The sequence below is a fragment of the Onychomys torridus genome, chromosome 21 (assembly GCF_903995425.1).
Source record: "Onychomys torridus chromosome 21, mOncTor1.1, whole genome shotgun sequence".
Classification (NCBI taxonomy): Eukaryota; Metazoa; Chordata; class Mammalia; order Rodentia; family Cricetidae; genus Onychomys; species Onychomys torridus.
The window spans coordinates 33,633,671-33,661,605 of NC_050463.1; the positions used below are offsets into that span (position 1 = coordinate 33,633,671).

A 27,935-nucleotide genomic window follows, 5' to 3' on the forward strand; every position below is an offset into this window, starting at 1 on the left:
TGCAGAACACCAGAAACAAGGAGAAATCTCGGAAGAAAAGATAAATCAAGGAAATAGTATTAGCTTCAAAGAGTAATGGTTGGCGTGCCTTCTCGACAGCACAAACAGAACCCAGAAAACCATGGAGTCAGCTCTCTCACGTCAAGAAAGAAAAGTGCCAAAAGATGATTCTGTAGAGAGTTAAGAAAATCATCACAGTCTCACCAAGATGGGGGAGAACCTCAGAGGCAACAGCAGCAGAAGCAGCAGCAGCAGCAGCAGCAGCAGCAACACTTTTGAAAGTTAAAAAGCAGATGGGCGAGTAGACCCTGATTTCAGCAGCTCCTGAGACCGCAGGGGCAGAACCGAGCTAGGACATTCCACACAACAGCCATCGCCGGCCCCCAACAGATGGCATCAAGTCCCTCTGCGACTGGAGCAGTGAGAGTGGGGAAGGGCTCACTGCAAGGTGACTAGCAAACACCCCCCTACAGGTTTTCCTACCACTCACTACATAGCTGCCTTTTCCAGTGTCCTTTTGTATTGAGTCAATTTAGTAGAGGGCCTCTGGATGCAAGGAGGTCAAAGCTGGGGCCAGGTTGAAGGTTTATGTATAGATTTTGAATAGGGGTATCAGCTCTCCTCCACTCAGCTTAGAACCACCTAAGTGTTAGCTCTCCCCTGAGCACCTATTTATCCTGAGGGGGCGTGAAGGGTTCTCTAAAATGGTCACCCGAGCGTTCTTCGGGAAAGCTCGGACTCGGCTATCCCCAGCCACATGCTCAGAACTCTTAATTAGCTTTTGTCTCCAACCTCAAGCAAATGTTGTTAGCTACCAAAGAAGAGAGAGCCTTAGAGAGACTAGAACACGTCGGAGCGGAAAGGAATTTGGAGCAGTTACTACACAGCAAAACGGGAACCAGTTAACACACAGTCCTGAGGAAAAGGCATTGCACTCATGAAACGGGACAGTTTAGTCCCCGTCCCTTTGATGTTCTAACAAAAGAGGCCAGAAGCAGGTCAGGTACATTCCCAGACTCCTTTGCGGTTGTTTCTGGTTAGGTTCTATCCACGGGAGACGCTTGTGGGGCCTGGGAGGTAGGAGGCACAAAAGTAGACATCTTCTTTTCCTATTTGCCTAGGTCTTTTGGTAGGCGCCCACCCGCCCACCAAGAGTGGTGCTCTGCTCAGTGTGAACAGACAGCTCAGCAGCAGCCCCACAGGTCAGTGCAATGGTGGAGGGGGCCACGATTCCTCAGAGCCACAGTGAGGGTGGCTTTGGGACACCAGCAGCTTCCTGATCCCCCCTCCCCCACTTCCTGATGTTATTAGTCGCCTCCATCAATATCTCCTTGATTTAAATCGCTATAGCAGTTGCTGTTTTATTGAGTGAATGCTGACTGGCATTTTATATATAAAAAAAGAAACATTCAAAAAATAAGAAGAAGGCCTTAGACATTAAACATGGGAAAGCAGAGATAAATTTAATGGAAAGGTTAGGGAAGAATGATGAAATCACCTAGTAGTCCTGGGAGGCAGAAACAGCACAAGTTCAGGGACAGTCTGGTTACACAGCAGGAGCCTGTCTCAAGCAAACAAGCTAACAAGCGAGGAGTGGGGTTTTTTTATTAGCCGGCTTTACTCTGTGACCGCACACTTGACAGAAGCACTTTCAGGGAGGAGGGGCTTATTCCGGCTCTTGGTTCAGGGGATACCATCCATCATGCAGGGAAAAAGAAACATACTTGGGCCCTGTAACCAGAGTCCAAGAAACACATCCTAGCCCTGAAACCAGAGCCAAATCTGCCTGACCAATTGAGCATGGAACCAATCTCTGAGCAGAAAACCAACCAATCCCTGAGCATGAAATCTAGCCAATCGGAACTTGTCTAAAATCAAGGGGATTGAAATCTGACCAATTCCCACCCTGAAAAATTTCTACCCTGGAAAAACTCGGCCCCTGAGAAGCCTATAGAAGCCCCGTGTCTGTTCCCTTTGCTGCTGCCTTTTCCCACTCTGGCAGAGGCAGCCAGCCTCCTGGATTCCTCCTTCCCAATAAATCTCTTGAATGAGGTTTGTGTGCTGGCATTCCTGCTGAGCTGCCCCTGGCTGGCTCCAGAGAGCAGCACCTAGCCCTAATCCATCCTTCCTTTAACCTACACCTTTTGTTTCTCTAGCCAGCCTATGTGAATCTTGTTTCCCCAGGATACAAAGCCTATGCAAAACTTGGTTCTGAAAACCATGGTACCTGAGCAAACCGGGAATCTGCACTTGGCATTGTATTGTTGGAAGCTCCTATGAGGTTGTTTGAGCATCTGGAAATCAACTGGCTGAACTGTACTGGAGAGAAATAAACCCGTCCCAGGCGAGGGGATGGGGTGTCAGTCCTTGGAGGCTGGACCCCCCTGGAGCCAAGAGAGGCTAGATTCATGCTTGAGATGCCTCTGAGTCTTCTTTCCACGGCCCGTGTGACTCGTGTGAACCCACACACCCTTGTCATGACACTCAGCCACAGGTTTGGGTGAGACCTTGGCAGGAGCAGAGCTGTGACATGGGGGAACCTTTTCCTGGAGCAAGGACAGAAATACCTGTGGTATTCCTTGGCTCCCGACTGCCAGAATACCTTTCCATCCAAGCTGCAATGCTTACACATCATGGTGGGGGAAGGTAGAGGGACCAGAGCAGCTGTGACTGGTGTGGTTCCCACAGAGGAAGTAAGGCCAGACTATAGCCCTAAGGGGCTACTTCCCCAGCCATGCCACCCAAGGCTAAACATCTATAACACTTAAACACATGTGCAGTGGGGAACAAATCCTAACAAAGGTAAAATGCAAAAACTCAACACTTCGGGAAGGCTCGGTTGCTAAAGTGCTGGCATTGAAACCACAAGGACCTGAATTTAATCCCCACGATCCACATTAAAATGCCAGGTATGAGCCAGGTAGCGGTGGCACACGCCTTTAATCCCAGCACTCGGGAGGCAGAGCCAGTAGGATCTCTGTGAGTTCGAGGCCAGCCTGGGCTACAGAGCGAGATCCAGGACAGGCACCAAAACTACACAGAGAAACCCTGTCTTGAAAAAACAAAACAAAACACAACAAAAAGCCAGTATGGCAACACACACTTGTATCCCTGTACTGGGAAGATGGAGCTCTTAAACATCTATAGTAAATTTTAACATTCCATTAGTTACCAGGATGTAAAACACTTCTTTTCATACCAACACTGTAGTGCTGAAAACTCTCATCCTTCCTGGCACTAGAAAGAGAAAACTAAAATCCCCACAGATAAGCTTTATTGGAATGTCTGCATATATCTGGTCAAACTGCAAATGTTTGCAAAGGTGAAGTTTATTAAATGGTAAAACCTGGAACTTGGAGTTCAGTCCGCACAGAGTGTTTGGTACCCACTGCTGTTTGCTCAAGTCCAAGGGCAGCATGCCCCATTTTCTGGAAGCATCCTTACATTGCTTTTATTGCCAACAAAGGGGCAAATTTCTGTGTGTTCATCTCATCAGTGGCAAATGTGCATCCCTCACATCTCTTGTTTACATTGTGGCTGTTTCCAACGGGGTAAAACGAGCTGAGTATTTACCAAAAAAGCTTCCAACACGTGTAACTATAATAGTAACTTTATTTTAATTTTTTTCATTAAGGGATTAAAAAAAAATTCTTTCTCCCCAAATAAGCTAAAAAGAAGTATCTGTGAAAATACCAAAAAAACACATTTTAAAACTCCAGACTGATATGATACATTTTATATGATTTACAGCTAAGAATAAAATGTCCAATTCTGAATGGTTTTGATAGGAATTTACTGGTGGGAACCAGACAGACTGTATATTTCAGGCTGCGGATGTAGCTCAACAGTACAGTCCCAGCACTGAAGGTTAGGAAGAAAAGATTTGTATCCAATTCTAAGTTTTGAAAAGCTGCATGTTTGCTGACAGGCACTGGTGATGAGATCACCCTGGAAGGCAGACATTTATATGGTGGGATTTCCAGGGCTTTTCATACAACAGATTCAAACATTTTACCCAGATTTTTCTCCCTTATATTTTAAATAAAAGTACAAATACACAATTGATAAAAGATACAGAGTACAGAAAGACTAAAATAACACTACCCCCTCCCAACCGATCTTACGTGTCCGAAACCCTCTAACAGTCACATGGTCGAGCAGTTCAGAAGCCAGCGCTGACCTCTGGTCTGCAAACAATCACGTCCATGGGCGTGTGCTGTGGATGGTCGCTTTTCCTCTGTCTCAGAGAAGAGCCACACAGTCTTCTCTTTTAGAAAGAAAGTTTAAAGAGCAGTGTGGACACGCTGGTCAAAACCAGCCAAGTCCAGGCAGCTCCTCAGGCACCACTGGTTCAGCTGTGGCTCCAGAAGGTCCCAGGTGTTGTCTCTGAAATTTAGGAATCACATTTACTAACAAGGCTTATTTTTGTTTGTTTGGTTGTTTTTTTGTTTTTGTTTTTCCAGACGGGGTTTCTCTGTGTAACAGTCCTGGGCTGTCCTGGAACGCACCCTGTAGACCAGGCTGGCCTCAAACACACAGAGAGCTGCCTGGCTCTGCCTCCTGAGTGCTGGGGTTAAAGGTGTGCGCCACCACAACTGGCTAAGAAGGCATTTTTAAAAGAAAAAAATTCCTTTAAAATTAGGGAATCTGAAGGTGGGCATAGTGGCGCATGCCTTTAATCCCAGCACTCGGGAGGCAGAGCCAGGTGGATCTCTGTGAGTTCCAGGCCAGCCTGGTCTACAGAGTTCCAGAATAGCCAGGACTACACAGTGAGACCCTGTCTCCAAAACAAACAAACAAACAAATAAATAATAATAAAAATAGGGGATCTAGTCCTTGTACATAGCAAGACGTACTGCCAGGCAGCTATGCGGAGCACAGCTCACGTCTTCCCTTCTTTCTGAAGAAGGCTCTCACCATGCAGTGCCGGCTGGCATCTTGCCTGGCACCTGAGTGAGATGCTCATATTGGTCTGGAGATCCTGACCCTCCTGCTCTGGCTTCCCAAGTGCTGGGGTTACAAGCAGGAACCACGACACCCAGCTTTGATTTTAACATTGTCCAAAAAGACCTGAACCATGACAGCCGCCTCCCACGCAGTTGGGAAAGGCCAGAGCTTCACCAGGGAATGAACAGGTGAACTGGAAAGGGGCTAAGGATGGATGACACGCTCCCCTTCAGACCAATCACCACTCCCAGCCACAAGCAGCACTCTCTGAGCCGGCAAGACTTACGGACACACACCACACGGCTAGGTCAGCCGAGTCCTGCCTCAATGCCTCGGATCCTCCTGGTGAGCTGCACGTCCTTGGGGAAGAGAGTGACCCGGCCGGCATGTAAGGTGAGGAGATAGGCATCCTCAAAGAGGTGAACCAGAAATGCTTCTGCTGCCTAGGACAGAAAGAGAAGACTGAAATGGACGAAGGGCCCGGGCTGTATTTTCTTGGAGACACACTTCCTGACTCAAAGGTCTGAAGTAAAGGATAGAGTGAACCCAGTGGCCACCCATCAGACCCCCTCCAAACTGTCAGGTATGCCACACGTTGGCTGCTCTTTTCAGGAGGCCAGGAACTGTCCGTGGTACCCCATAAGCAGTCCTGTGGAATTCTGGGATGCTCTTCCCCTCTTGGTCTTCACCCATACCTCCTCCTCCTTACCTCTTGAAGGGCCAACAAGGCCTGGGCTTGCCAAAATAAGTCCAAACCGCGAGCGAATTTCCCACATATCTCTCTAACCTATGGAGGAGCAGGGTGGGGATGAATCACGAGAAGCAGAAGAGTGATTAAAAAATTGATGGTCTTTCTCCAGGCATCTGTAAGCACCCTCATGTCCACCATTATGTCTCGCCCCCAATCTTACAGCCTGGCTCAGAGTAGAGCTTTAACTGGTATAGCTTATGGGTGGAGAGGAGAACAGGCCATCTCCAGGCTAGGGAGGGAACCTGGGTGAGAGGGTTCTCCTACAAACAGGGTTAGAGGTGACCTTCAGCCACATCAGCAAGAAGCAGAAGAAAAGAAAAGGTGACCCAGGGCAGAGAGAAGGTCCCCAGAACTCACAACCCTGCTGAAAGGCTGCTTCCTCAACAGGAGGTCTGTGTTCTTCTGCAGTCTCCGAATTTCCCTAAGCCACAGGTGTTTCCGCCTCCTGCGTAGACCGGAAGTGCCTGAGTGGAAGAGGTAGGTCATAAGGAAAGCGCAGTGGAAGCAACTGGTACCTTGCAGCGTAGCTGAGACAAACCTTCATGTAGCAGACTCTATCACGTAACTAGACGCCACAGAGCAGGGAAGTCTCTTATTCCCAGCTGTTGGAGGCAGATGGGCGCTTAACACACGCTTGCTTGCGACGTGAATGCGGTCTGACCCTTTGGGTTGCCTGGTCACTTCCATGAAGCCTTTCTCAAACCCCAGTCCCTTCCCAACACATCTTTCCTGGTGGGCCCCACAGTACCTTACGCACCTCCTCTTTTTCCCATTCCCACATGGACTGGAAAGTTAGTTATTCAGTTTTTAGGTCCCTTTCTTTCCTTTCAACAGATGGAAGGAATTAGGCACCATCTAGAAGGAATATCTTGTCTCGATTATCCTGAGCCCAGGGAAGTAAGGATAGTTGGCCAGTGCTCATCAGAGGCCAACTGGGACCTTGGAAGTGGCATAATTCAGTGCCAGTGCTGGGGATGTGGGCTGTGAAACCACAGCCTTTGGTGAAAATTCAAATTCTCACTAGGAAATTAAAAAAAAAAAAATTCTGCTCTAGAGATGCAGCTCTGCAGTAAAGTGCTTGTTTGGGATGCATGAAGCCATGGGTTCAATCCCCGCAACACAGACGAAAGAAAGAAAAGACTCCTAACTCTAATGTAACTCTGATATTAGACTATTTAAAATGAATAACATAAACATTTACTTTTAAAAACCCAAAAGATGGGCTGGAGAGATAGCTCAGAGGTTAAGAGCACTGATTGCTCTTCCAGAGGTCCTGAGTTCAATTCCCAGCACCCACATGGTGGCTCACAACCATCTGTAATGAGATCTGGTGCCCTCTTCTGGCCTGCAGGAATACATGCTGTATACCTAATTAATAAATAAATCTTAAAAATAATAATAAAAAAGATATACCCCAAACAGCACCAGAAGCAAATGAATAGCCTGAAATATATCTAGTAGAAAACAAGAATGCCAAATGAGTTAAGGTCTAGAGATGGTTCAGTGGTCAGTGCTTGTATCATTCTTGTTGAGGAACCAAACTTGGTTCCTAGCACCCATGTCAGATGGCTCACACTTCCTATAACTTTAGTTCCAGGGGGAAACTAACGACTGGTGTCCTTGGGCCCCTTACTAATGTGCATATACATATGATTAGAAATAACAATTTCTAACGGAGATGGATGGCTCATTGGTTAAGAGTATTTGTTGTTCTTACAGAGGACCTAGGTTTGGTGTCCAGCAACCATATATGGTCACTCACAACCATCTCGAATTCTAGTGAATACAATGCCCTGACACCTGCATCTGACCTCTGTAGAGGTGTACACACACACACACACACACACACACACACACACACACACACACACGGGTACTGGCTGGAGGTGCCGCTCAGACACTCGCCTTGTACACACAAGGCCCTCAGTTCTAACCCTGGTACTGTAAAATAGAACAACCAGAAGGGCAGCATATTCTGAAGGATAAAAGCAGCTCCTAAACAGTTATTCCAGGACCAGCCGAGAAGGCAGACTCTATCCCAAGCAATAAGGAGCGCTGGACCGGCAAGGGAAGACGGGAGACAAGCATATGGCCTGTGCCGGGCAGCTGGCACTGGAGACTTCATCATGGGTGAGGTTAGGACCATGTACCAGAGACACAGAGCAGTGTGACATGGGAGACAAAGAGGGAGGGAGGGCCTGTTCAACTTTGCCTTCTGTTGCTGAAATAAACACCATAACCAAAAACAAGTTGGGGAGGGAAACCCGGTATAGTCCATCCTTGAGAGGCCGTGGCAGGAGCTCAAGGCAGGAATCTGGAGGCAGGAACCACGGAGGAGCGCTGTTTACTGACCTGCTTTCCTAGCCCAAGCACCCTGCCCAGGGGTGGGGGGGCACCACCCACAGTGGACTGGTCCCTCCTACATCAATTAGCAATTAAGAAAATGCTTCACGCCTTTAATCCCAGCACACGGGAGGCAGAGCCAGGTGGATCTCTGTGAGTTCGAGGCCAGCCTGGTCTACAGAGGGAGATCCAGGACAGGCACCAAAACTACACAGAGAAACCCTGTCTCGAAAAACAAACAAAAAAAGAAAATGCTTCACAGACATGGCCACAGGCCAATCTGAGAAACAATCCTTCAGCTGACGTTCCCTCTTCCTGGGTGACTAGGTTTATGCCATGCTGATAGTTGAAGCTAACTATAACAGACCACATCAAGGCGAGAAGCTATGAATGGCATCTCCACCCCTCCCTAGATCAGCTCAGGAGGCTGTGTTTAACAGGCACAGCACTCACAGAAAAGAAAGACAACACAGCTAGAGACGGACACCGGAAAAGAAAGGAACCAAACCCAGGAATAGAGGGGAGAGCTGGGTGGGGCGGTGCATGCTTGGAACCCTATCACCAGGAGGCTAGCCTGGGCTACATAGCGAGACCTTATCCTTTCTTGGAAAAGAAAGGTTTTGAGAAAGAAACTCAAGAGGAATAAGAGAGCTGTTAAGATTCATGTTGCAAGAACAAGTAGTTATGAAACGGAACTGACCAGAGATGCCATGGATCCAGACATCCTGAGGACGGGTCTCCACAAGTCAACGCAAGTAGTTGGGAGCCAGAGAAGAAGTTCAAGCAGGACTGACTTGTTAAGAATGTAAGCCCTTGGGGTTGGGGATTTAGCTCAGTGGTAGAGCGATTGCCTAGCAAGCGCAAGGCCCTGGGTTCGGTCCTCAGCTCTGGGGGGGGTGGGGGTGGGGGGGGTGGGGGAGTGGGGGGGGATGTAAATCCTTCCAGCCAGGTCCACAGGCCTACAGGTCCAATTCCATGTGTATGGGTCATTGCCTACATGTATGTCTGTGTGTGCATGGCCTGCAGATGCTAGAAGGCATGGGATCCCCTGGAACTGGAGTTAAAGATGGTCGTGAGCTGCTATGTGGGTACTCAGAGTTGAACTGGGACCTCTGGAATACCAGTCAGTGCTCTTAACCTCTGAACCATCTCTCCAGTCCCCTCTTCGCCAAATTATTATTATTTTTTTTAACTGAACAGTAACACTCCAGTTGCTGTGTAAGACCAGAACTGGAAAGGGTTAGGAGTAGAAATGGAGGAGGCCTGGAGAAATGGCCCAGTGGGTAGGAGCACTGGCTGCTCTTCCAGAGGACTACAGGTTCAACCCCCAGCACCCACAAGGCAGTTCACACAGACATACACGTAGGCAAAACACCAATGCATAAAAACATAAAGAAAGAATAAAAGTCGAGTCGTGGCTCCTACTGTGTGTGTCAGGGGAAGGAGGGAGAGAAGAAAAGCCAGTGGCTTGAACTAGGCTGGGGGAGACCAAGTATGCAAATCAAATAATAAAAAGTTGGGGACAGGGGTTGGGGATTTAGCTCAGTGGTAGAGCGCTTGCCTAGCAAGCGCAAGGCCCTGGGTTCGGTCCTCAGCTCTGGAAAAAAAAAAATTGGGGATGGAAAGCTGGCTCAACAGTTCACAGCGCTTGTTGCTTTTCCAGGAGGCCTGAGGTCTGTCTTCCGCACCCTCACAGGGGGGCTCACAACTGCCTGCGATTTCGGGGTTCGGAGCCCTCTTATGGCCGTGGCCAGCACACACACACACACACACACACACACACACACACACACACACAAATTAAAAAAAAAATCCCGTGTCCGTCAGAATCAGCAGTGTGTCTTTTTGCTCAAGCTACCTGTCCCGTCTGCGCCTCGCTTTTCTCACGGGCTGTAAAAACAGCCAAGAAAGAAACCGGGAAACTCCACGCGTGCACGGTTCTCCACGCGTGCACGGTTCGCGGCCAGCCTAAGTAACCGGAGGCAGCGCTGTCATCCTCCGCGGGGCGGGCGCGGGACGGGCCTCGGAGGTTCGGGCAGGCCCGCTTACCTAGCTGGGAGCTCGGTCGCGAGGGCTCGGGAGGGGTCAGGCTGGAGGGCCGCCTCCCCGGAGACCTCGGCTGGCGGCGCGGGCTGGTGGATGGCCGCGAGGGTCCGGGGACCGGGCTGGCGGGGCGTCTCGTCGGGGTCCTGGGCTTGCGGCGCGGGCCCATGGTTCCGCCTCCGCTGAGCTTGCCGGGTCCCGGGTGCCGGGTGCCGGGTGCCGCGGCCGAAGACAAACGAGAGAGCGAGGCGACCCTTGCGCGTCAGGTACACCGGAGCGCCGCCGCCATCAGTTCAAAAGTCATGCGCCCCGCCCACCGCATTTTTAAAATCCCCAACTCCGTGACTCTCAGTGGCTGGCTCCGGAACGCCGCCGTGGAGCGACAGCCGGAAGGACCAGTGAGGCTGAAGGGCTGGCCGCAGAGTCAGCCAATGGGCGCTCGGAGACGCGAAGGGAGGCGGGGCTTTCTCACGCTTTGATTGTTGATCTTCGAGTGGACCCGGCTCGCTTTCTCCCGTGCCCTCTGGGCAAAAGGACAGCTCAGTTCTGATGTGGGTGGCAAGTTTGTAGAATTCATTCCCTCAGACGTTTTATGCTTTCGTATCAGCGTTGGTGTGGCTTTGGAAATGGGGAAACAGACCGCCCAAGAGTGCGAAAACTCCATCCAGCTCCCGTGACCTTCCCGAGAGCAATCAGCAAATAGGATTCAGAGGCAAGGTTAACTGAGTGAACTTTTCAGATCGTGGGGACAGCCAGGACGATGGGATCTGAGGACAAGGTCAGGCAGGGCAGGCGCCAGCACTATTCTTGGACCATGCTATCGAACACCATGACGGAACTGTCCGAGAAAAAAACAAACAGCTTTTTCCTTTCTCCTGGGAGTAATATGAATTCGGGTCATGTCTCCGTAATTAGTAGAAAGAGAATTTCAATTCCGTCATTTTGCTTTTTTGAGTTTTCTAAATGTTCTACCATGAAGGTGTACTCTAATCAAGAAAATCCTTATATAATCAGTGGTTTCACAGAAGCCTTCTGCAGCATTGGGGTGGGTGGTGTAAAAAGCTGCTATGGAAATGTGTCGTGGTTTGAATCTAAATGCCCTACAAAAGCTTGGTCTCCAGTGCAGCAGTGTTCAGGGGTGGGGATTTTGGGAGATGACAGGTGCTCTGACTTCATCTGTGGATTTAATTCTAGCACTTGAGAGGTAGAGGCAGATTTGCTACAAGCTTGGAGGCAGCCTAGCCTAGTGAGTTTGAGGCTAGGCATCCGATGTAGTAAGATTTGTCTCAAACAAAAAACCCCAACCAACCAAGCAAAGGCTGATGACATAGCTCAATGGTAAAGCTCTTGCCTCATACACAAGGTTCTGTGTTCAATCCCCAGTATACTATCCACAAACACAAAATTTAAACATAGAATTATCCAGAAGTCCATGCTATATATTCAAAAGAACTAGAAGCAGGAATATGTATGTATGTATGTATGTTTGTATGTATGTATGTATGTATGTATGTATGTATGTATGTATGTATGTATGTATCTACCTATCTATGTATCTATGTATCTATCTATGTATCTATGTATCTATGTATCTATGTATCTATCTATCTATCCATCCTTGCAGAAGTTTTACTCACAATGACCAAACACTGTCAAGTACCTGGGTGTCCATCATCAAATGAGGTAGATATGAGAGTGGTCAAATTTATTAAGAGAGAAAACAGAATGGCGGCTGCTAGGAGCTGGGAGGATGGATAATGGAGTTATTGTTTAATGGGGATAGAGTTTCTAATTGGGAAGCGAAAGTAGTTCTAGATGGATGGCAGTTGTGGCTGAACACTATGTATGTTCTTTTTTGTTGTTGTTTTTGTTGTTGGTTTTTGTTTTTTTGTTTTTTTTTGTTTTGTTTTGTTTGAGACAGGGTTTCTCTGTGTAGCTTTGCGTCTTTCCTGGATCTCGCTCTGTAGACCAGGCTGGCCTCGAACTCACAGAGATCCACCTGCCTCTGCCTCCCGAGTGCTGGGATTAAAGGCGTGTGCCACCACCGCCCGGCTATGTATGTTCTTAATGCCATCAAAATTTTGTATTTACTATTTAAAAAAAGAGAAAAGCAAGTTTCTCACTAAGTCTTTTAGACAGCCCTTTATTAAACTAGAAGTAGAGTTGGGTAGCGGTGGCGCACATCTTTAATCCCAGCACTCGGGAGGCAGAGGCAGGTGGATCTCTGTGAGTTCGAGGCCAGTCTGGGCTACAGAGTGAGTTCCAGGACAGCTAGGACTGTCACACAGAGAACCCCTGTCTCGAACAAAACAAAACAAAACAAAACACAAACAAACAAACAACAACAAAACACCTAGAAGTAGAAAGCTAGCTAGAAGACAGAATCTAGAATTCATAAGAAGCTGATGAAACCAGCTGCCTATGAAGCTGAGGTGATGGGCGGCTTCAGGTAGAAGAAGGAGGGGTATTGATTAATATACACATTTTTACAGTTTGGTTTTCGAACCAATTGAACTACTGATGGTTTTTATTGAAGAAACAAAGTGGACTGAAGATGTCGAGGTGAACACTAGTCGTCTGAGCTCTAGAGGAGTTGAATGAAAGAATAGTAAATTGTAGATCATAGGAGCCCTCAGGACTTCTGGGGAGTCCAGCATAGGAGAAAGAAAGGGGGGAATTAGATGGTTGTGCCACAATGTCTGAGACAGGCGCCTTGAACCAAAGCTGGCATCACAGAGGAACGAGCAGCTGAGTCAGGATTTGAACCCCACACCTAGCGATGGCGTCTACCTTCTGTCGCCACACCTCTTTTACTTTCCCTTACTGAAGAGGGAAGTGGGTGCAATCTCACACATCTGAAGTCCCGCCTACTCTAGAGTCTGATACAGGAAGATCATTCAGGCCCAGGGACTGTTGCTCTTATCATGCTTTGCTGATTTGGCATCAACATGGCGACCTGGGAGTTGGGAACCACCACGTTGCTCGTGCTAATTGGAAAAGATACACCCTGGCTTGAGCAATACAGTGAGAATTTATAGGGGCGTGAGGAAGAGAGTAGTGATAGTCTAACTCAAGGAGCTGCGTGATTGAGGCGTCACCATACCCAACTTGAGAGGTCTGGCTTGAAAAATGCCAATTGCAATAGGCATGGTTATGACCCATTGTCACCCCATCTACTTGGGAGACTGAGGAAGACAGAAAGCTATAGGACCCAAGGCCGGTCTGGACAACTAAGGAAGACTCAAAGGTAAAAACAGGGCTGGGGGTATGAATCATTGGTGGAGGGCTTACCTAGCATGCATGAGGCCCCTGGATTCAACTTCCAAGTGCGGGCTTTTATATCGGCTTGGATTCTTTTTTTTTTTTTTTTTTTGCCAGAGCTGAGGACTGAACCCAGGGCCTTGGGCTTGCTAGGCAAGCGCGCTACCACTGAGCTAAATCCCCAGCCCCTAGGCTTGGATTCTTGCTTCCAGTCCGATAGTTCTGTGACTTTGGAGATTCACTTGCCTGACATACACGATAGTTTCGATCTTGCACAGTACAGGTAGTAACACTTGTTTCATCACTGGGAAAATTAACTGACTAGGAAGTTGCATTTCCTTCTATCTTAGGCTGTGGCTTTCTTTTCTGGAAACGGATCCCATGTGCCCTGCTCTATCTAGAATACTGGTATAATAAGCTGGGAACCATGTTTCCTTGACGTTGTCTTGTGACTTCTACATGCATATGCACACACGTGTACGCACATCTGCTGCTACACACGTACCTGGACATGCACACACATAGTCACACACATTTAGAAAGTAGATGAGGTTCACTAAAGTTGATTCTGCCCACGTGACTGGAATGATTCCACAGTGGAGGTACACTTGAGACAGGCGTGTTGAAGATGGATACACTTTCTAAAGGAATGCCCCTCTGCCTCCTGCAGCAGGGTGTGGAGGCATACTGTGCTCTGGCCCTCAGCCCTTGCCACCACGGATGACCACTGCTTCCCTCTCTATCACTTCTGGAGGAAAACCACTTTAAACTTGACCGCTACATAGCTCCTTCTTTGATACCAGGCTAAAGGGGACATTTGCTTTGGATCCTGAAAAAGTGATCTGGCCACACAAAACGGAAATGGTCACAGAGGGAGGCAGGCAGTTTACACTGCAGCCTATGCTGGTGGTGGAGCATTCTGATGAACCCGAGGCCATACATGAACTCTTAACTCCTAGGATGCCCAAGAGGCGGACCAACCTCGTGAGCTTCCCCAGACTCATGGCGGCCTTTCTCAAGCCCAGCAGATGGGTGCACCTGTGGGAAGCAAAGGGCTCATAAAACTACAAAAGTCCACGTGTCCTGATTCCTGGGTTAACATTTTTATCTTGTGGCAAATAACCAAGTTACGGCATTATATAAATCATAAAGGACAGCAGTACAGAATGGAGCCCAATGCTATACTCACACTCTTGAATTAAGACAGGATTTCAGGATGAGATGGCTCAGAGGTAAAGAGCACTGACTGCTCTTCCAGAGGTTCTGAGTTCAATTCCCAGCAACCACATGGTGGCTCACAACCATCTGTAAAGAGATCTGGTGCCCTCTTCTGGCCTGCAGTCATACATGCTGTATATATAATAAATTTAAAAAAAAAAAAGGATTTCAAAAGTGAAGTGTGGACTGTACAGGCCACTGCGGCCAAACCCAGGTCTCCATTTGTTCTCACTAAGGAGAGCCATAGCAACACAGCTCCAGAACTCAGTTCTGTTCAAGCCTGGCAGAGGTGGCGCACGCCTTTAATCCCAGCACTCCGGAGGCAGAGGCAGGCAGATCTCTGAGTTCGAGGCCAGCCTGGGCTACAGAGTCAGGACACCCAGGACTCCACAGAGAAATCTTGTCTCACCATCCCCCGAGTGTTCAAGAGGAGCAGCCCAAACTCCTAAGATTTAACAGAGTCTCCTGCTAATCTTGGGTTTTGAGAAGATGTTGGCAGGTAGGCGTGGCAGCACATGCCTGTTTAGTTCAAGTGGGGCAGCCTATGATGGCAGGTGAGATTCTGGCTACCAACTCTGGCCTATCCATCTGTGGCGGAATGGGATGGGCAATGAACCAGGGCATCTGGCACTGTCTCTAACAGGCTGGGGAAGTCCTGTCCATTGTGGGCATTAGTGTCTTTCAGGAGTTCTACAATTGTTATTATTATGCATGTATGCTATATATGTGAATGTGGGTGCATGTCAGCTACAGCATGCATGTAGAGGTCAGGGGACAACATCTGGGGGTCAGTTTGCCCCTCGCACTGAGGGTTCTGGGGAAAGAACTCAGGCCACCAGGTTCGTGAGGCAAGTGTTTGTACCTGCTGAGCCAGGGCCCTGGGCTCTACTGTCTTCTTTGGAAGGAGTAAGTAACGCTTGTGTTTCTGACACTCAACATTCATTCCAGATGCTACTCTTGGGTCTCTCTCATGCCTTTTCTCCTTCATTCAAAAAAAAAAAAAAGTCCAATATCGACAATTTTCCATTTCTTTTTAAAAAATAAACTCAGAAACAACATTCTAGGGCCCCTGTTTTTTGTTTTTGTACAAGACAGCTGTCACACAGTCTCTGCCACCTTGAGTAAGTGGGCACAGAATCCTCATTTAGTTCTATGTATTACTCCATAAGAAAGAATCCTGGGACGGGTGGTCGTGGCACACGCCTTTAATCCCAGTACTCGGAAAGGCAGAGGCAGGCGGATCTCTGTGAGTTCGAGGCCAGCCTGAGCTACACAATGAGTTCCAGGAAAGGCGCAAAGCTACACAGAGAAACCCTGTCTCAAAAACCTACGCTGCCGTGCCACTCCCCACCCCCCCAAAAAAAAGAAAAGGAAGGATCCTGGGAAGTCTGTCATCCTGGCGGGCACTCTGGGTCCAGATTGCTGGGAATGGGGCTGTGAGCCACACCTACCCTAGGCCTCACTAACATAGAGCCATGCGGTTGCCGGGATCAGGGCTCCCCCAGGTCTCTGGCCCAAGCTGCCAGCTAGAGACAGATCCCTCTTGGTGAACAAGTTCCAACTCTGGCCTTCAGTCTCCTTACCTTAAAACGGAAGCTCTGCCGGGCACGGTGGCTCTTCCCTGTCATTTCAGCACTTGGCAGGCTGAGACAGGAGGACTGAGTTTGAAGCCAGCCTGGGGCTACAGAGGAAACTGAATACCTGTTGCCACACAAGACCTTGCTTCAAACAAAACGAAACGGTTCATGAGATGATTTCCAAGGGCTGCCTGGAATCCCCCTGTAGTCTTTGCTTGCAGAGAGGCCCTGGAGTATGAAGAACAGAACACCAAAACATCAACGAGGCGCTGGGCATGATGGTGCACACCTTTAATTCCAGCACTGAGGAAGTAGAGGCAGGTGGATCTCTGTGAGTTCGAGGCCAGCCTGGTCTACATCATGAGTTCCAGGACAGCCAGGGCTGCAGAGTGGCCTGAAAACCACCCTGGGGAGGAGAGGTACCACTCTTCCTTTCTCAGGCCAGTGACAATCAGAGGCCCACGGGATGCTGGGGCCACAAGGCACTGAAGTCACATCATGTACCTCTGTGCTCCAGAGTGGCCAGACCTGGTGCATACACTGTTATCTGCAGTCGAGACCTAAAGCTAGGTCTTCAGACAGGCTTAAGGACTATGTTAAACGTCTGGAGAATACATCTCTTGGTTCCGATTTGAACCTGCTCACTGGATTCTTTGTAGCTTATGATTCATAAGCTAGATAATCTACCAGGACAAGTTAGTGTATAACACAGAATATTAGGGCTATAAATTCCTGCCGTTCAAGTTCACATTTTTGCCCTAGCACAGCAGGAAGAACTGGGAGAGCTGAGAGTGGATGCCATATCCAGGCCTGTGGAGGCTGGGTCCCAACATTACAGGCTTCAGGAATAAAAGAGGACCCGGTGTTCTGCCATCCTCTTGGGCAGCAGCTGCCTGAAGGGGTCAGAAGGGAAGGGTGGGGTGAGGCCTTAGGGACAGGGCTCCCACAGCCCACCAGTCTGCATGGCCTCAGTCATCTGGTGGCAGCAGAGACCCCTACCAGGGGCTCAGCTGGCATCATTGATAGGAGTCCGGCTGTCACCCAGCAGTCTCTCCTGTTCACCCTCTTGGGTGGGGATATACCAGCCCCTGCACAGGCAGGCTAGCAGTGGACGGTGCAGCCCATTGTAGAGGGCAGTGCCCATGAGGAGGATGAAGAAACCAAGGATCTGCAGCGGGTGGAAGGCCTCCCAGCCCAGCGCGAGGCTCAAGGCCCAGATGACCACGGTGCGCAGGCTGTCTAGCACCATGCGGGTGGTGGCGCTCAGTTCCTTGGTGACGCTGATCCCCGCAAAGTTGAAGAAGGCGATGCTGCTGATGTTGCCCAGCAGAGCCAGGGCAATCAGGGGCTGGCGGCCGACCTGGCAGAAGGCATCCAGGGCATCCTCCAGCGTCCCACGAGGGTTCCCACTGAAGGAGCCAGCTGGGACGTAGTACATGGGTATGAGGAGCAGCGAGAGGATCACAAAGCCGAAGAAGCCTGGGGGAGGCAAGGAGACGTCACGTTCTCCACCCTGCCTGGGGCTCCCCGGCGGGGCCCCCAGGTCGGCAGTCTCTCATCTCAGAACCACTGTTTTTGTTAGGTTCTTGTGGTCCACTCCTGGGATCTGTCCCTCTGCCCTGACGGCAAACCTACATATTGCGCTCAAATGACGTCTCACTGGTTTCCAAACTCACAGCTAGCAACTCAAGCCCCTCTTCCCTCCTCCTGTCTGTTGGAAGCTGTGGCTCCAAGGTCACCTTTCCTGCCACAAGAGGTCCCTGAGTATAAATGGTCTAAGCCCAAGGGTACTGTCTGGCCCCTTCCTTGCTGTCTCCGCCTCGAGAGAGGGGCGTGCATCTTTATTGTTTTTTTCTTCTCTGGCCCCTCTCGCCTGGCTATGTCCCTGTGGGGATGGAGGCTCAGTCTACCAAGTGGCTACCAGCCCCTGCCCTAAGCTCCACTTCCATGTTTTTCATAGCACACGCTGCCCGGCACCCTCTTCCCGCCGGCTATTGCTCCCGGGCCTGTGCCCGCACGCACCCTCAATGCCCACTGCCCTGAGTGGGTGGACGTTGTGTCTGTAGACAAACTTCTCCTCCAGCACCATCTGGATGGCAACGATGATCTGGGCCATGATGATCAGCAAGTCACCTGAGGAAAAGAGACGTAAGTGAAGCGGGGCACGCTGGGACTGGGGATGGGGGCGGTGACGGGAGGATCCAGAGACAGGAGGGCACACCAGCTCCTGACTTCCTGGCCTGAGGGCAGGACAGCAGGCAGGCCTGGGGTAACAGAAGGCCCCGAGACCTGCACAAAAACAACAGGCCCGGGACAAGACACTTCGGGTGTAATTGTGATTCTGAGTGGCCCGGGCGGCCACTTCTTTGTAAAATGGTGTCCGCTTGGGTCTGGGTTACTGGGATGAGAAATGCATGGGGCTCGGCGTGTGTCAGTAAATGGTCCGTCTGTCCCTCTCCAAACCAGCAGTTTGTATTTGTGAACAGGAGCCACAGGACCAGACAGCTCCCACATGCTGCTTGTCTGTCTCTTCCTTGGAAGAGACACAGCCTTCTGGTCTCCCTCACACTCTACCCATCATGTCCCCATTAGGTACATGACCCGACCCAGGACACACAGATGGCAGAGCTTGGATGAATCTGCGGGACGACTTTATGCTAGGCTTCCGGAGTGGGCCAGGGGACTGAGAGGGACCGAGGGGACAGGGGGAGCAGCCTCAGGTCCTCAGCTGGCCTCACCTGTGATGACGTCGCTGAGCTTGTGTTGACTGTCATGCTTGCTCAGGAGGTCAGCGAGGCCGACCACCACCAGTCCCGCAATGGTGGCCAGGATGCCCAGCCACTGGCTTGGTGCCAGCCTCCGGCCCAGGAAGGCCACCGAGAACAGGCCCGTGAAGATGATCACTGCACCCCGCAGCATCTGGAAGCTGGAGGCACTGGTCATGTTCAGGGCTGGCGAAGGAAAGACATGATGATTGGCTGTTAAGGACAAAGGCTGGCTGCCAACCAAGGTGTCCCCAGGGAGTAGGGACGAGATGAGCTTGCTCACTAAGTCTTGGATGCGCACTTGTGAAGACTGGAGAGTGCTAGGGTGGGGTGGGGCTGCCGATTCACTGGTGGCCTCTCCAGCGTGGCCTCACTGGCCAGGTTACTTACGTACCCACGTACATGAGGCTGGTTCCGGTCATGTCACACAGGGCTGGCGGCAGGAAAAGCAGGGCACTGAAGGGCTGCTGAGGCTCTACACTGGAGTCGGACTGTCTTCTGGCTCTGCACTGGAGCAGGTAGAAGGCGGCGAGGCACGAAAACTCTCCCAGGAACATGCCCACTGCCTGCAGGAACAAGACTTGAGGATTCAGCACTGATGGGACTTTGGGGCTTCCTTTACCAGGACTGGTTTTTGTTTGGTTTCATATAACAAGAGCTTCTCTAGTACCCCCAAATGTCAGACAGACAAAAGCAGAGTAGTTACGGGTAGCCAGCCAGGTCCCTGGGCCCCACGGGCTCCAGAACATCTCAATGGACACCCTATGGGGTGTGGCACAGTGTAGACTCAACCCATTAGGCCCATCTTTTACAATCCAGATATAGACACAGACTTAGACAGGTTCGAAGACTCATGGAAGGCCCAATAAGCCAGCTAACACACTGGGCATAAATCTGAGTCTTCCAACCCTCAGTCCAGAAATGGGGTAACTTCCATGTCCCCTATCCCAGTGGGGTTCTGGGCTCAAGGGAGATGTACCACACACTTCTGTCTGGAGCTAGTGTCCATGTGTGGAGATGGGGTAGGGTGAGAGCGTGACCACTCATCAGGATCATACAGACCTCCCACAGAGGACTAAGCCCCTTCCTGGGGTACTCTTGGATTCGGACCCTATTCTGGGAGAGAAGAGAGGTAGATGGCTTTTGGGGAACCAGGTGAGGCTCACCCCTAGGCCAGGAAAGAGACCGGTCCCAGGGGCGCCTGGCTGAAGAAGCCTGGAGATGGGCAGGGGGATAGGCTGGTACCTGGAGGAAGGGATGCTGGAAGCTGTGCTTCTGGCCTCCTCCACAGCCTTCAGCTTTGAAGTTGTCGGCCCACCTGCAACAGAGTGGGGGGGTCAGACTGGCGGCGTGAGGGATGCTCCACCTGGCTGACACTCCTTTTCAGGGGAGCCTGTCTCCAGGGGGAGGGGTTTTAAGACAGCGTTTCATCGACCTACAAACAGAATCACAGCTCTTGTCCTTGTGCCACTTGTAGAAATCAGATATTATTATGACATTAGTGTTGTTTATATTGTTTATATGAATGCATTACACACATTACTCCTCAAAATAAAATTAAAGCCACTGCTTGAAATTTAGTGCATTAAAAATACACATTGCAAACAAGGAGGTGATTTTTTTTTTTCTTTTTCTTTTTCCCCCCCGAGACAAGGTCTCACTATTTAATCCAGGCTTGAATTTGAAATCCTCTTGCTTCAGGTTCTGGAGTGCTAGGACTATAGGCATGTACCAAGCCTGGCAGCAAATATCCTCTCTAATGTTTGATAACTTTATTTCAACTTGTTTGGCTTCTTTTGAAATCTCTGATCTCTACCAGACTGTCAAAGGGACCAGTACATGAAAAGTATCTGGTCATCTGGACACGGGACCACACATCTGTAAGCCTAGCATTAAAGTGGCCAGGCCAAGTGGACTGATGTGAGTTCAAGGCCAGCTAGCCTGAGCTATACAGTGAGTTTGAGGCTTCGTTAGGTTATGTGTAGAAACCTGCTACCAACCAACCTACCAACCAACCAACCAACTAACTAACCAACTAACCAACCAATCAACTGACTAACCAATCAATCAACTAACTAACCAACTAACCAACCAATCAACTAACTAACCAATCAATCAACTAACTAACCAACCAACCAACCAATCAACTAACTAACCAACCAACCAACCAACCAATCAACTAACCAATCAATCAACTAACTAACCAACCAACCAATCAACTAACTAGCCAACCAAGCAACCAATCAACTAACCAATCAATCAACTAACTAACCAACCAAACAACTAACCAATCAACCAACCAACCAACCAACCAACCAACCAACCAACCAACCTAGCTTCTTGTCTAGAGGAGCATTAAGGCCCAGGAGATGACCACTGGATCCTTCACAGCCCAGAAGGCCCTTCCAATGCTTACCGAAAGCATGTGGCACCTGCCATGGAGAACAAATGCCAGTGAGTACCACCACAGACAGACCGGGGGTGGAAATGGTCCCTACCCAGCACCCTTCCCAGCACCCTTCAGGCAGCGACATCCGTCATTCTGAATTGTTACCACCTAAGCACAAAAGCTCCTTCTGACTTCCAGACTAGTCTCCCAGCTGGAGACCCCTTTGCCACCTGGAGCCACTCTGGCCTTGTGCCTCTCCTGAACAACTACCCCAGCCCTTCCTAATCTTCCACCCCCCTGGCTGCTGACTTCTGGAAGTGGGCCCAGGACTAAGCCATGTGGATGATATGGCCCAGACAAGAGACTGGCAAGATGGTGGCCCTTCCCTCATGCTGATCATCATAGGTCAGCTGACAAACTGACTGTAGCAGCCATGTTGCCTCCTGACTCCAGATGATACACATTAGCTGCTCCCCGTGGGCATGGGCTCACACTCACTGCAGTTCCCATACTAGACAGTGGACGTCTCTAAGGTCAAGACTCAGGGCTCCTCCGGAAAGGTCTTTTCCTTGGAACATCTCCCGAGGGCAGCCACACTGTAGCATACCCTTGTTCTGGACTTAACCAGTTAACAAGCCTGAGTTCCCAAAGGATGGGGTCCAACAGTGGGGGCTGGGGGAGTACTTCTGGTGGGTTCTTGGGAACAATGACCAAAAGACAACCAAAAGGAGACGTTCTAACATGACTGGCTAGAGGGGAGAAACCTGGAGCTCTGTAAGGCTAGGGGACGGGACAAAGCTAGTCCCAGCCTCAGCTCCAAAGGATCTAAAAAGCCCTTACTACATGACAGAACTCTCATTTCTGGGGCCTGATCTGCTACTGGTTCTGGCTCTTGTGCTCACAGGTAAGACGGGACATGGGGCATAAGTGGGGGCCCCAGACGAGCTGCAGGCCCATTGGGAACTCATGTTTGCTGCGGTTGAAAGAGCCTCTGTGAAGGCCTAGGGGAGGCCACTGAGCAAAGGGAAAGGGGGAGGCCGAGGGAAAGGCTCAGAGCCACTGACCCAGTAAGGGAGCAAGCCCAGGCTCCTCCAGGAGGTAGAAGGGAAGTGATATCAAGCCTATGGCAGCCAACCACAAGCTGAGGCCAGTGCTTTCCCTTTGGAGCGGGAAGTGGTTGTTACGGAAGTCATTTTCTCATCCTGGAGCTATTCCTAAATTTAGCATCACAGACTGACACCCAGGACCTTCTAGAGCTGGATATAGCAGCGTGGCCATTACCCAGCAGCACCCTGGGCTACTGTTTGTGCTCACAATCGACGCTCACACCTAATGCTCACTCTCATCCCACACTCACTGAGGTCTGAGTGAGCTTAGCACGGGTCCTTCCACACTCTCCACTTGCTGCTCCCTGCACATCACTGCACAGTCCAAGAGGTTCTGTTGACTGAGCCTTCCAGACGCTAGCTTGGGAATGTGATAGGTGCTTTGGCCGGCCCCTGGCCCAGTGTCCATGAGATCGATGTCCCATGGGTCTGAGGTGGTCCCTGATGGTGCAACAGGCACAAGTCTGAGCCTGTCTTCTGGAGAGTTAGCTGGCTGGCTGCCCAGTTAGGACTTTCTCCTGAAGGGTTGTCTAGGCTTTCTACAAGGTAGGCCTGGTTTGTCTGCACAGGCGTTGCTGGCTGGCTTCCCACTGGAGAAATGGAATCTCTTTGTATCTAAGAACTTATCCAACCAAAGGACTAGGTGTCAGCTACAGTCCAGTGGATTTCCTCAGGCCTGGGAGGAGACAAGAGTAGGGGTCTTGGCTCACTGTGCATGTTCCACAGATAAGATCCAAACTCCAAAGTGTCTGAGGATGACAGCTATGACCCCTAAAGTCAGACGGCACTTTGCTGACTGGTACCACGTCACTGACACCTCTCCAGCCTTACCAACATTTCTTTTCCTCCTTTGAGACAGGGTCTCACTATGTAGCTCTGGCTGGCTGAAAACTCACTATGGAGACCAGGCTGGTCTCGAACTCACACAGATCCACCTGCCACTGCTAGGATTAAAAGTGTGCACTCCACAAACCAATTCACTGAGCACTGCCTGTCCAGGCCTGGGCAGAGCACACTGCACGGGCAGTCTGGTTAAACCTCACAAGGACCGTGGTTTTCAGAGAGCGACGCAGGCTCGGGGTGTAGAGAGAAGTTCAGGTTTTCCCAGCTTAGAACGTGCCTATCTGTAGTCAAGCCCCACTATAGTTTACCATCAGAAACAGGACACCCAGAAGGCTCAGCCTGGCGTCACACAGGCTGGATGTGTTCCAGATGTTCCCAGGCCAACACTGACAAGTGTCAGAAGTAGTAGATAGTTCAGTTCCTGTTAAGATCAGGCCTCCAGCAATGTCCAATACACACGGCTTTATGTCCCTTTCCCCTTCAATTCCACGTGCAGCCAGAGCCATCTTCCCTTGGGTAGGACCAGTGTGGTCTCATTGGACTTTTCCTGGGGGAGCATTCAGCCTCCGGATACCCTCTGCTGCCTGAGGCAGAGGAGGCTAGAAGGGCTCTGGGTGGTGTCTCCAAAGTTTCACAGCCATGACACGTGGAACTAAAACACACTTGGCCATTACCCTGCAACACCCCTGTCTGACAGATGGATGAATCCCGAGTCCAAGATGGGCCATGGGAATCACGGTGTCCAATGGGGCTGGTAGCCGGGGCTGGTATTGGGTTCACCGTCTCAACTTTTCCCAACCTTCTTAAGGTGCCCAGTCTGTTCCTGCTGAGGTGAGGGGAGGGCCAGCCCCGCAGATGGGTCTCTGCTCTCTGTAGACGCCTTATTCTGAAGCGGTCGGAGGGTACACCCTCTCCTGGCAGAGGTCAGCTCCTTTCAGGGTTCTCTGGGTGTCAGCAGGCAGGCTTTGGGGTGGGTAACCATGCCGGGTGGTGAGTCACTCACAGCAGGCCTTCCGCTCAGCATTCTCGGAGTTGTGCATGCAGGGGTGACAGGCAGAGACTGAAGAAATGTCTGATGTGTCCAGTCACTGCTGAGTCCTGCAGAATTTGCTGCCATTTCCTCCTGAATGCCACAGGTTGTCAAGCTAGTGAGACAGCTCCTTTGTCTCATCTGGGGTCTTCCGAAGGGCCATGGCTGCCCTATTAGTAGGTGGCCCTCTATTATGACAGGATACTTGGTGGCAGGCCCTCCCATCGCTGTTGGTGAGGGGACCTTCCTACAGTTTCGGGGGGAACAGGGCAGAACCTGGCATATCCATTTTACAGCTGAGGAGACTGAGGCTCACAGAGGCCCAGGGCTTCCTCTCATTACACAGCTTCTAAGTCCCATGTTCTATCCCTCTGGACAGGCTCTCTCAAGCTGGTCCTGTAGCCATGTAGAAGCAACAATGCCAAGCCATTCATTGAACCCAAAGGGCAGGGGCAAAGTGCCAAGGACAAAGGTCAAAGGGACAGTGGGCACTTCTTCTCTTACAAGGGCCTGGTGACACCAGGCAGGGGCTCCTGTCCACAGGTGGAGACAGGGGCCACAAGTCAGGCTCAGAAGCTCTCCCTGGCTGGGTAGGCTCGCCAACTCTCAGAAGCTTGGGATGGGGCTGCTTGGGAGCGTAAGAGGGAATTTGAGGGTCTGTTCGACCTTGGTTCTTCCGGTGGAGAACCCCAGTTGGATGTGGACAATGAAATGGGTACTTGCCATGGGCTCTGAATCAGGCAGACATAAACGGCTCGGTCTCAAGGACAGAAGTGGCTGGTGAAGCAGGGAAACAGCCACTAAAAGGAGAAGCAGCACTTCCCAGGGAGGGGACCTCAGCCAACACCCAGAGAGGGCTGTAAGGGTTAGTCAAGGCTGCAGTTACGGCTTTTCTCTCTACGGGCATGTGATAGCTCTCTGTGGTTTTTGAAAACCTGCTGAGTGGCAGAAGAGAGCTGACCTGGGGTCCCTGCAGGGCAGGCGGCACGCGCTTTCAGACGCTTCCTCATCTGAGGCTGCCAATCCTCCCAAGGACTCCGGGAAAGGCAGCATGTGCTCTCCTACAGTCGAGACACTGCCCAGGTCTCCCAGAGGCTCGTCAGCTGAGCAAGTGGGATGATTGACAGGATTCCCTGACCTGGGTAGGGGCTTGCTGTCTAGTCCCATAAGGAGGGTACCCTGAGGGTGGGGGTGGAGTAGGGGATACCATTTATAGGATTACACCTTCTAGACACAGTAGGGAGATGAGAGAGGAAAGCCCACAGAGCCAGGCCTTTGGGGCAGTACAGTCCTAACATCATCCTGACATCAGTAAGCCAAGTCACAAAAAGCAACTTCTTTGAGGGCCTCCTTTGTAGACTGGAAGGGTCAGACTGGATGGTTTCTGTTCCTAACAATAAGGAAATGTCCATGGCCATGGTGGTGGATGCCTGTAAACCCAGGACTTGGGAGGCGAAGGCAGGAGGGTCCTGAGTTCAAGGCCAGCTCGGGGCTACATAGTGAGACCCTGTTTCAAAAGGTAAATAGCTATATAACCGACTAGTCTCCCTAAATGAATGGTGTGGTATCCAGCCTCGCTCCTAACTGGTGGTTAAGTGCAGGGATTCCAGAGCTGGACCACTCGGACTCAGATTGAAGACATCACTTGGGAGCTGAGTTGAAGCTGTGTGTAACTGCATGTTTTTTGCACTTCAGTTTCCCATCTAGGGATGATGAACCCATTTACTTCCCTCCCAGAGATCAAGTCAAAGGATGCCAAGGTAGTTGGCCTAGAACTTGGCAGGCCTGGCTGCTGTGTATTAGCTGCCCACCGCTGATGTGGATGTACCTAGAGGGAACAGCTGGCTCACCACGCCATTTTCTTCTTTTGGTTTTTCAAGACAGGGTTTCTCTGTGAAATAGTCCTGGCTGTCCTGGAACTCACTCTGTAGGCCAGGCTGGCCTCGAACTCACAGAGTTCCGCCTGGCTCTGCCTCCCAAGTGCTGGGATTAAAGGTGTGCGCCACCACCGCCTGGCTAACCATTCCATTTTCTTTCTTTCTTTTTTGGTTTTTTCAAGACAGGGTTTCTCTGTGTAGCTTTGTGCCTTTCCTGGATCTTGCTCTGTAGACCAGGCTGGCCTCGAACTCACAAAGATCTGCCAGCCTCTGCCTCCTCAGTGCTGGGATTAAAGGCGTGTGCCACCACCGCCCAGCTCTATGCCATTTTCAAAGGGTAGCTCACATCACATCTCGGCATGCTTGTTGTTCCCCCTACCTTAGTTCTCACAGAGTATCTTACTGTCTGCTTCAGAACACTGTTTACAGTCCAGCTCTGGGTCCTATCTTAAGATGGGGGTTGAGGCAGGGGGCGTCCTGAGAGGCCCCATGCAAAGAGACAGGGCAAAGGACAGGATCAAAGGTTAAGCCTCTCACCTGGAAGCCTTCTTCCCGGCTTGGAAGCCTCAAAGGGTGGGGCTTCCTGGGCCTGAGGATCCCCTGGCTTCCTACCTGACCGGTTTGGAGGTTTTTAGAGGAATGACTGAGTCAGCTTAGTTTATCTAAGCAGTAAATGACCATTTGGATTCTCCCTGGGGACAGCAGCCTTGACAGGCTAATTGCCACGCTGCACATTAGAAGCTGTCCTAAGCTGATGTGAGAATCTCATCACAAGACACTCAGATAAGTCCAAGAAACACACAGGCTCCACTCTGGGTTCTACAGAGTGTGCCCTCCGTTAGGGGAAGGGAGGGACCATTGTGACTGGCATGTGTGTACACACACCTGTCTCTTCCACCTCAGAGACTACACATCTCAAAGCCAGGGACCTTCTCTTGGTCACGTCTGCCTTCTGCTCTCCCACACTACGGTCACCTGATGAAGTGACTACTCCTCTCCTAAGCATTAGCAGCTTTGATAGAGTTTGTGAGACAGAAGAAACCTCAGAAGTAAGTAAGAAAGTCCAGCTGGGCATTTGATGCTGTGAACGACTCACTTGGAGCGTTCCTTTCTCTTTCTTGCGAGTCCCAACTAAGCATCAAGATGTACTCTAACGCCCCTTTCTCCAGAAACGACCTATGGCCACCTTCTCCTGGCTTCCCCATCCCTTCAGCTCGGCCACTGCAGGAGCTCCGGGACCTCCTCTGCAGGCCCCCGGCCCAGTCTCTGCCCGCAGCATGGAGAGCGCGCCTGGGAGGAAGTGATCCAACCCTTTGGCTCAAAGATGAGGGAACTGAGGCTCGGAGACGGAAGTGACCGCGAATCAAAGCGGGCCTCAGATGCCCGCATCCTCCCAGCCTCTCACCCCATCGTCCACACCAGCGCGACTGAGCTCTCTCGGTAATGTGGAGGGAGGGCTGGTGGGGCTGGAGAGCAGCCGGCGGGAGGGTGACAGGGCAGGGTGCAGGGTGCAGGGTGCCCCGCACCCGTGGGCCCCTCCCGGCCCGACCCAGACTCACTTTGCTGAAAGCGTGTTGATGGAGCCGGTGACCAGCATGAGCCCGGCCAGGAACAGCTGGTACTTGGTCCAGGCCATAGTGGTGGACAGGGGAGACCACTTGAACCAGCAGCTACAAATCGGGTCATCCGGGAGGTGGTGTCTTCCACTCAAGCGCTTCCGGGCCGAGCGTCACGTGACCTTGCTGGCCCCGCCCCTTGGTCGCCAGCCCCGCCCCCGGAGCTGCT

At 50.8% G+C, this 27,935-nt stretch overlaps 2 protein-coding genes across 4 annotated transcripts; both read right to left on the reverse strand.

Moving 5' to 3' along the window:
- Positions 1-3,663: 3,663 nt before the first annotated feature.
- On the reverse strand, positions 3,664-11,340 carry Cenpa (centromere protein A). 2 transcript variants are annotated; one of them, XM_036170309.1, is made up of 5 exons: positions 10,091-11,340; positions 6,056-6,162; positions 5,657-5,734; positions 5,244-5,390; positions 3,664-4,386 (listed from the first exon to the last, which is right to left on the reverse strand). In XM_036170309.1, exons 1-4 carry the CDS (start codon positions 10,251-10,253, stop codon positions 5,256-5,258), a joined length of 483 nt encoding a protein of 160 aa, XP_036026202.1. In that variant the 5' UTR covers positions 10,254-11,340; the 3' UTR covers positions 3,664-4,386; positions 5,244-5,255. The 2 variants fall into 2 exon arrangements, with proteins under 2 accessions (XP_036026202.1, XP_036026203.1); XM_036170310.1 differs by having other exon boundaries at positions 5,234-5,390.
- A 5,141-nt stretch (positions 11,341-16,481) lies between these two features.
- Slc35f6 (solute carrier family 35 member F6) lies at positions 16,482-27,888 on the reverse strand. 2 transcript variants are annotated; one of them, XM_036171331.1, is made up of 6 exons: positions 27,710-27,888; positions 20,151-20,223; positions 19,300-19,471; positions 18,879-19,091; positions 18,163-18,273; positions 16,482-17,619 (listed from the first exon to the last, which is right to left on the reverse strand). In XM_036171331.1, exons 1-6 carry the CDS (start codon positions 27,784-27,786, stop codon positions 17,147-17,149), a joined length of 1,119 nt encoding a protein of 372 aa, XP_036027224.1. In that variant the 5' UTR covers positions 27,787-27,888; the 3' UTR covers positions 16,482-17,146. The 2 variants fall into 2 exon arrangements, with proteins under 2 accessions (XP_036027224.1, XP_036027225.1); XM_036171332.1 differs by lacking the exon at positions 27,710-27,888 and adding an exon at positions 23,552-24,964.
- Positions 27,889-27,935: the final 47 nt, after the last annotated feature.